Source organism: Convolutriloba macropyga, chromosome 5 (genome assembly GCF_964194025.1).
Source record: "Convolutriloba macropyga chromosome 5, txConMacr16.3, whole genome shotgun sequence".
Lineage (NCBI taxonomy): Eukaryota > Metazoa > Xenacoelomorpha > Acoela > Convolutidae > Convolutriloba > Convolutriloba macropyga.
This window is the reverse complement of record NC_134472.1, coordinates 27,376,655-27,386,240: the sequence shown is the minus strand read 5'-3', so window position 1 is coordinate 27,386,240 and position 9,586 is coordinate 27,376,655. Positions and strand designations below refer to the sequence as shown.

At 37.2% G+C, this 9,586-nt stretch overlaps 1 protein-coding gene across 1 annotated transcript in view; it reads right to left on the bottom strand.

Annotated features, from left to right (window-relative positions):
• The window catches only part of LOC142339917 (uncharacterized), an 11,874-nt gene extending 3,297 nt beyond the window's left edge, over positions 1–8,577 (bottom strand). The window contains exons 1-4 of the mRNA XM_075390276.1: positions 8,470–8,577; positions 5,898–6,027; positions 5,059–5,231; positions 3,089–3,213 (exon numbers count right to left, since the gene is read on the bottom strand). Of these exons, the coding sequence (XP_075246391.1) occupies positions 3,089–3,213; positions 5,059–5,231; positions 5,898–6,027; positions 8,470–8,521 (480 nt within the window). The 5' untranslated portion in view covers positions 8,522–8,577. The remainder of the gene's footprint in view (positions 1–3,088; positions 3,214–5,058; positions 5,232–5,897; positions 6,028–8,469) is intronic.
• Between the last annotated feature and the right edge of the window lie 1,009 nt (positions 8,578–9,586).

Genomic DNA, 9,586 nt, shown 5'->3' with positions numbered 1-9,586 from the left:
AATGAGCTTTCATGTCAAGCGAGCGCCTCTAGCACTTCGTTTGGCCTATTTGGTCCGTTTCTTTTCCTAAATTTCAAAAAACTAAATTTCTTAAATCTAAAAAGGAGAGCTTTTTTTGTGGAATAATGCGACAAATTCTGTTCAATTCAAAAAAAATGACAAGCCGGGCTTTTGCCAAAATCGTTTAATACGCTTCGTCTGTTTGAGTCCAACTAGATTCCTTAAGATTCAATTGCACAGCTACCTATCAACTCTCAAACATGTGATGTGTTTACGCCTATTGAGAACACCCACAACTGTAGGAATGACACTTTAAGTTTTGACTTTGTGCCATATAGGACAATTGCAACAGATGAATCACGAATAAGCTGCTTACTTTATCAGCTTAAGTTTTGGATTTGTATATTGTTTGTGGTTTACTGGGAAGCAAGGAATACGGCAGAGCGACTAGCTAATTAGTTTAAATCAATTTTAAGATGAGTTTATATTTTGTGGATTAGCGGCAGAAAAGGTTACGGCAAAGTGAATATTTTATCAACTTTTTTCATTTTTAAGAATTATTCAATTTTTGTGATTTAACGGGGAAAATGATTAGCGCAGAACAAAAAGGTAACTAGCTTCATTCTTTTTATATTGTTTTGCTGTGAAAAAAAGATTGCCGCAGATAAAGTAACTCCTTAGCTTAGCTGAATTCTGTGATAAATTTATTTTTTCTGGTTTACCGGGAAAAAGATTACCACAGTGCGATCAACTTATTAGCCTAATTCATATTTAAGATTACCTCAGTTTTTGCGGTTGCCGGGAAAGAAAGATTACAGCAGTGCGACTAATTTATTAGGGTGGTTGATTTTTAAGATTAGCTCATTTGTAGTGAGTCCGAGAAAGAATGTTTTCCTGAAACTCATCATTGAAGAATTCCAATATTGAATTCTTTGCAAAAAAATGCAAAATTGTAAGGTTTTGCAATCAGTAATTTAAATAGCGCAATTTTTTGTTGGAACTATAAAGTTGGCTTCCACTAATAATAATAAAAGCGATATATACAATTATTTCGCAGATTTTTACATTTGATTATCAAAAATTTTTTTTCGAAGAAGATCTGTGCAGTCAAATTTTATCATTTTTATTATTGTTTTGACATAGTGGCCGATGTCCGAAAATGCACACTCCAACGAATTTTCGGTTGTGCGGAAATTTTGTGACCAAAACGTGTGTCTGTTTTCAGGATTCATATGCCATTTTCAACTATGTAGTTTAGTTACGCAAATTGTGAAATTAAATTACTTGTATAGGAGAGAAGCTTTACATTCTGTCATCAGTATTTACTGAAGAACTTATCAAAAATCCACAATTTTTGGGCATGTATCAGTCTAAAACATTACTGACCGAATGTTATTAGCAATTACTTGAAACAAAATTCAAAGATATAATTAATTTTGTGAACAGATATATGGGTTTTCGCTAAACTTCTAATTGTCTTCTTAATCCACAATTGTAAGCATTATTGAGCGGGATATTTCCGAACGTAATCATCAATTAGGTTTTCTTTCATTCCGATCTAATTGGCACTATCTCAGTTATTTGCGTGCGCAAATGATACTGATGATAGGTTAACCCAGATTTTCGCGATAGCGCTTCGTGAAAAATGGAGGCGCATATACCCTATTAAGAAAGAAAATTGAAATAAGTTATCGCTGTGTTACTGTTTTCCACTCACCCTTACAACACTAACTTTAAAACGTAGGTTGTGGAGAACACCAATGAAATCGAGTGCGTATATTTCATTTTTCGGAATTAGATCACGATATGTTAATTTCACATTGAAGATACGTTAAGTATTTGGTTTTAATTGATTATAACTACTAGTACTACGAAATGTTTTTGTTCTAAAAGGCTGCAGTTGATAAAGATTTAGAAAAAAACTTAGCTTGTGGCTCACACACACAACACTCAATTTATTAACGGCAAACTCTTTAATGATCAACCATGTCTCACATTTAAAAAATTGAAGAAAAGAATGATGTTCAACCTATCAATTTAGAAGAAAAAACAAGAGAAATTTTTTCAGCAGTTCCTTTAAATAAAGACAAAATCCCCGTATACCATACCAAATTACATTTTTACACTTCAAACCCTAAAAGTTTTTATACGTCGCTCACTTTTTTCCTGAAATAATTTTTTTCAGAGAAATAAATTAGACTATTTCGACACACAAAGAGCTTAAAAGGGTTGTTTATGCTTTTCCTTAGATAATGGCTCTCTACGTTCGGAACCTATTTAGCAATAGTTTTATTTTTTACGTTTATTTCCCCTCGCAAATACAGATCATCTTTCACCCTATCGACCTAACTGCAAAATCGTTTTGTCACCACTTCTTGGCAGAAAATTGCAGAGCGTTATTTATTAACACATTATTCAAATATACAAAACAAACTTTCGGCGAACTGCTCTCAAACGGCCGGCGAGCTTTGGCTTTGGTAGAAGCCATCTGTGATTTAGGGATGCTAGAATTATGGGGAGGTGACGGATGCGAAGGGGGGGGGGGGGTTCAGCCGAGCTCCGGTATGAGTTTGATGGAGTTAGTGAGGGGTGGAGATGACTGTGGGGGTAGTGACTATGGGGGGGGGGGGTTAAGCTTTTAAGATAGAGGGCCGCCCCTTTACACCATCAAAGTGTCTTCTCAAAACAATTTCGGTTAATCGCATACTTAGAGACTAGCAAGGCATAAGGCTCTAACAGAGCTGCTGAGCCAGTAAATGCCCTCCGAGTGATACTTTTTTATCTCGTTTTTGAGGACGAAAAGTCAAAAGAAGCAGAGGAATAAACGGTCAAGCAACAAATCGCTTAAAAATCACAGGATTAATATAATTGCTACAAACTTTGTTTGAGAGCAATTGAAAAGTAATTTACAGCGGACCAACTCTTCAGCGGCACATTCTTGGTTTATCTCGCTACTTTTCTCTATGTTGTGATGACCTTTGGAAGATGGAACATGGAATTTTCGAATAATAGGAGCGCAGTTTGAGCTTTTATTAATATTCCCTTTCAAATTGCTCTCGCTGTTACTTTTTTTTCCAAAAACAGTTACCTTAATGAATATTAGTTGTTTAAGTTCACTGGAGAAATCTGTGATCCGATTGAAGTACTCGATTGCTGGCAATCCAAAAGCGTATCCTTTCAATTCGTATGTTTTAACTTGATACCTGCAGCAGCCTGAAGAAAAAGCGTTAATCACTGCACCTCTCCACACATAAATCTATTCCCGGACCTAACACCATGTCAGTTTTAGTACTGGGCAAGTCTAATTACAAGTCACATTTCATTACGGATTCAGATCTATGACCAGAGGTACTAACTGATTCAGAGCTATGATCAGAGCTACTTACTGATTCAGAGCCATGATCAGAGCTACTTACCCAGGTTTAGGTTCAGACCCAAATTGAGCTATGATCAGACTATGCAGACTGAAATGACCTCTGATCAGACTTTCCAGACCGAAGTTACCTCTGATCAGACCTTCCAGACCAAAATGATCTCTGATCAGACTTTCCAGACCAAAAAGTCTTCTGATCTGACCGAACCCAGACTACTGTCCAGACTATAGTGCGCTTATGATCAGACCCAAATTCAGACCATTGTTCAGACTATAAACAGACTAAGATCAGAGCATCTTCAGACCATGGTCCAGACTCAATTTCAGTCCAATGCCCAGACCTTAATCAGACTATGATCAGACTCAAGTGCGTTCAAAATAGTTTGATCAGAGAAAGATTTTAATTATGAACAAATCTCTTAATTTTGCTAAAATATGTTCATTTGATAAAAACTGGTGTTTGCAGTATTAAAATCATCTAAGGAAAAACCAATTCTGAAAATATTGCTAATGAAAACGAAACCTAACTGTTGAGAAAAAAAATTTATTTAACATACACCTTAGTTCATATTTCTGACTCAATGGATGAACTTCGACAGCTTTCCACAAGAAACGTCGTGGTCTTCAGTTAATCAAAATTTCCTCTTGAGGGGACCTGCATTTGCTATCAGCTGGACTCCTTGTTTCTGGTCATCGGACTTGAGTCATCGGACTTTAGATGAGTCTCTGATCGTAACGCTGCTTTATTGTTGCCTCTTGGCAGAGCCAACATCACTCAATAAAAAAATGAAAAATAATGCACTCGAAATTAGACCTTCCAGACCGAATTGACCTCTGATCAGACCGAGCCCAGACCATGGTCCAGACTAAAAAGACTATGATCAGACTTTCTAGACCGAATTGACCTCTGATCAGACCGAACCCAGACCATGGTCCAGACTAAAAAGACTATGATCAGACCGTCCAGACCGAATTGACCTCTGATCAGACCGAACCCAGACCATGGTCCAGACTAAAAAAGACTATCATCAGACCGTCCAGACCGAATTGAGCTCTGATCAGACCGAAATCAGACCATGGTCCAGACTATTGTGCGCTCGGACCGCTTTCCAGACCCTGTAATTTTGGTCTGGGAACACAGGGGTGTGCGCGCGATTGGGTCTGATCATAGCTCAATTTGGGTCTGGACAAAAACCTGGGTACTGATTCAGAGCTATGATCAGAGCTACTTACTGATTCAGAGCTATGGTCAGAGCTACTTACTGATTCAGTGCTACCTATCATTGTTCACTTTACCCTCGGTATTTCCCTTATTCTTCGTTCTTTTTTTAATCAAAGTAACCCTTACCAGTTCGTCTACTCTTTTAACAAATTATTCACCGTTACTTCTACTCTGATATTGGTTTACCCTTCAGTCGAATTTATCCCCCCCATTACCCTAAACTGGCGTGAGCGCTGTATGGGAGGAGGTATATTACCATGCAGGCTTAAACGCCTTAACAACCAGGTTTTGAAATTCCAAATTCTGCAGCAGAAATTGTAGCTGTTTTTCTAATTTCCTTTTTTCAACACGGTACGGTTCAACGAATTTGCAAAAATAATTATGAATTCAAAGTGCTCAAAAAATAATTGGTAAAGCCAGCCATTGTCGAAAAGTCGCGAGTAGTTTTTTAGACTAGTCTTACCTCCATGGGAATAGTCACCAACGTAATGAGAGAATGTATTGTAGGCCATGAAGACTCTTCGAATGAGGCTTTCATACATTCTCTTTTCCAATTCAAACCGTTCTGAGTCATGAGCAGGGCTTCTTGATATTTCATTATTTTGAAGGTAGTATCGTCGCAAGCAGAAGTAATTGCTGAAAAAAAGAGATTTTTACTATATTGGATTGTGGAATGAATGAATGAATTAAATTTAGTTGGATGGTTAGTTCAGGTACAAATTGGTGTTTTTAAAAACAAAAAACATTAGTCCAACAAGGGCAACCAACGAGAAAAGCATTTCTCTTCGAGTGGTTGCCCAAATGGAAAATGGTTTATAAAATTTGAAAAGTGGGAAAAATCTTGTCACTCGTTTCCACAAAACACATGAATAAATTAATGATTTTTTCAAGTTAATGAATAAGACGAGAGATTTTAGAAATTCTCCGTTTAAAAAACTCTGATTTAATGCCCTGCAAAGATTTTTTAAAACATTCCTGTAAAGTTGTTGAATGCTGTAGATTGCTTTGATTCTACGTGGCAATTTACTAAGATTTTCATACTTGAACGAGGAAAATAGTTTGAAAAAGAAAAAAAGTGACCAACAAAAATGATCTGCTATTTTTAATTTATTTTAATTTACCGGTATATAGGTATGCAAAGAAATATCCTTGTGAGATACCCTGATGTTAAATTATTTACCCTGTCATTAAATTATTTGAATACTTTTTATTCAGGATCTCCTAAAAGCAGGTCTCTATCATTTGAATGATAGAGTCTCTACCCTCTGATTTATACATATAGTGCAATACAATTATAGCAACCTTCTTCGGAGACATGACCTTGACAGCTTGGAAAGTGTTCCAGGAATGATGAAATCGAGACACTCTCTAGTCACATTGACAAAGCTATCAAGTTGGTTTGAAGCTGACTCCTCTCCGTGGACGGTGGAGGCTAAAATTTACCCAACGTCATCGAAAAAGAAAATAATTCATGACGACATCTGATAGCTGAATAAACTCCAATCATAAAAGAGCATGTTGTAAAAAAGTGAAGGGGTGTGTAATTTGAAGGTTAAGTCAATAAAGGGGTAATCCGGGAAAAAGTTTTGATTGAGAGTTCCCGCTGAGATGCATCCCGGGCTGAGTTGTTAGCACTAATAACAGCAAAAGTACGTAAAAGTACCTGTGAATGTGGTGAACAAAAACTCCACCCATTTTAGCTTTGATCATTGCGTGGCAATTTTCCAGAACTTCGATAAGTTTTGCGTTCTGTATAGATGAGTGACAATATTTTGTCGCCACTCTTCACGTTTTGTATAGAATTTTCCACAATGGAATGTAGTTACCCAAAACGTGGAAGTCAGTTGCTTGTATCCTAGTATTCACGGGTAAAACTGACTCATTTCCACGATTTTGGTGAGCATGTAATTTGCATACAACTTTATTGCCCAAATTTTATTTGTAATTTCTTGAGACCAAATTATAAGATTTACTTGTTCTAGTGAACAGTGCTGGGTGATGACTGGGTAATTGCAAAACTGCTAATTTTCTACTTAATCGCCAATTTTTAGACATAAATTTCCACATTAGCACCAAAAATTTGCTTAAAAAATTTCGTAGTTCAACTAGATTCAACGTAGTTCAACGTAGTTCAACGTAGTTCAACTAGATTCCACACAACAACGTAGTTCAACTAGATTCCACAACGTAGTTCAACTACGTAGTTCAACGTAGTTCAACTAGATTCCACACAGACGCTTACAACTGTAATCTGGAAAAGAAAAAGGTCCAGAAATTGAGAATAAATGATAAGACAACAGAAGACAAAAACACTATTCGCAAAGCTCTGATTTTTTTCTGTAGAATTTTCAGGAAACATTTGGAGCAATGTAGCAAAAACAGAAGTCAAATTGCCACTCATGAATGAAAAACTTTTATAACATTGTAATGACAAGAATTGCTTGCTTGCCTTATAAGAGGAAACAAAAAACGTTTGGTTTCAGAACTACTCAATCAGATCTTTTATTGCTCCAGTGTTATCAAAGTGGCTACTGAAACTTAAATTCTCATTTACATCAGAATTCATGAAAAAAACTATGCAAACATCTATAATATGCAAAAGTATGCAAATCTTTGATCAGACTTTTTCCCAGACTTTGACCTCTGATCAGACCATCGTGCGACCCAAAGACCTCTCATCTGACTGATCAGACCGTAGTGCGACCCAAGATTTCGTGCGACCATAGTGCGATCCAAAAGACCTCTGATCAGACCACCGTGCAACCCAAAACCTTCCGATCTGACTAACGTGCGACCCAAAATTACGTGCGACTTTTGTTCGACCCAACATTTTGTTCGAATTTAGTGCGACCACCGCTCCCTCTCATCACGCCATAATCCAATATTTGTTCTATGATCAGACGGCTGCATAATACATGTTATAATCAGATGGAATTTGTTGAAATTATTCAATTCAAACCTATATTACTCAAGTTAAATTTGATTAAGAGGGTATATCTAGTGAAGTTTAGGACAAAACTAATTGATAAATCTAAATAAACAAATATAAACATAAACAAAAAATCATTTTGAAGTGCCTGCAATTTTCTTTTAAATAATCAAAAACAGTGGTAATAAACTGCAGTCAAATAGATTGTCAGTTAATGCTCTATGGTCAAGTTTTGGGGCACCGTATGTCCAGTCGAGACTTTGGTCTCAGATCGTAGTGCGACCATTGTCTAGACCTTTGCCCTCGGATCAGACCGTAGTGCGACCATTGTTAAGACATTAGCGCGACCTATGATCAGACTCTAGTGCAACTTTGCCTTCTGATCAGACCGCTGAGGGACCATTGTGCAGACGAAGTCCCAGACTTTGCCCTATGATCAGACAGTAGTGCGACCATTATCTAGACCATCGTGCGACTCAAGCGTTTCCCAGACATTGTAAATTGGGTCGCACCACTCCACCGGTGTGCGACCCAAATCGTCTGATCAGAGCGGTCTATGGTCGCGGACATAAACCTGGGAGGTGATGTTTTTTATTCATTTGGGCGATTGACGTATCAAAAATTCACATAACCTGTATGCTGCCGCGTTCTCAACCATTCCTTTTCCAACATGTATCACGATAATAACAAGCGAGCATTTTGAGGACAAATTTTATCCATACCGTGGACGAGAAAGAAAGTATCCAGCTTCTCGATTTAGCAGTCAATTTATTGCTGCGACTCAATCAATTTTTCGGGGGAACATTCAAAAAATACTGCTGGCTATACGTGATTTACTTTAACTAATCGTTCCTTAGTTTCTCCCATTTTCTTCAAACAAAAAATCAATGATTTCATAAAATTTAATTCTGTGGCCATTATGGAAATATTTTGACACCTACTTACATGAACAAAATAGGACAGACACTGCAATGCACAAACAATAAAATATTGACATTTTCTCAGCCTCACCTCACAATTAAACTGCAATAGACAGTCAAACAAGAAAATGAGTCGTTCTGGTTTATTTACTCAGAAACAAAGTCAGCCTTGCAGAATAATGCAAACAAATTGCTTCTATCTGAACCCATCAAGGGCAAATTTACCTAAAACGTAACTAACGAAAACATTACGATGGATGTTACCCTCATTTAGATTAAGCATTTCATAGTGCCTCATTACCGATTTGATTCTTAGCTTAGTTGTACCAATCGAGTTTCTTCATTTGGTGATCTTTACATAAACTTGACCAAATACCGGAAGCCTTTTTGTTCAACGTTAACGTTGCTTGAGAGGTGAAGCCCTGAACAAGAGATGAAAGAGAATGGGTTCCCCAGGTCGAAGTCCCGGACAAAAATCGATATGAAGTGCACATCGAAATGAACGGATCGGGGGGGGGGGGGTTGTCTTGCATTCAAAAATACACTGTCTTCATTCATTAACGCTCGAGAGTCAACCCGAACCTAACGCCAAGTCTATATCAGTACTAGGCACGTATAAATACAAGGCTAATTTCGTTTTTCAATACTGGGCAAGTTTTTTTTATAACGTGCCACGTTATTGGGAGTAAAATTTGACTGCTTTCTCGGTGTCTTGAAAATTGATTCCAAACTAATACCAAATGATAACAAACATACTAGAGGACCCCGGGAGGTCACAATGGGCCATTTCAGGTGTTTCTGGTCGTTTGGATTTAGACTTGGCGAGTCTTGGACAAGACCTGGATTTAGACTTGCCAAGTCTTGGCCAAGACTTGGATTGAGACTGCGTGTAAAAAGTGACATGATCATTACTCTGAATCAGTAATGAGATGAGGTTTTTAATTAGGCTCCAGGTGAATTATGATAAAACGTGAGAAGTGAGCTAGACAAATGCAAAACTGAATTAATTGACTAAATGCCGACGAAATCGAAGGCAATATGCAAAGCAAAAATAAACTAAAGTTTATTTAACCGATTGTTGAAACAACAGCATTTTATGACAAGTACAATAAAAATATGTCAACCAAAAGAAATCGAATGGC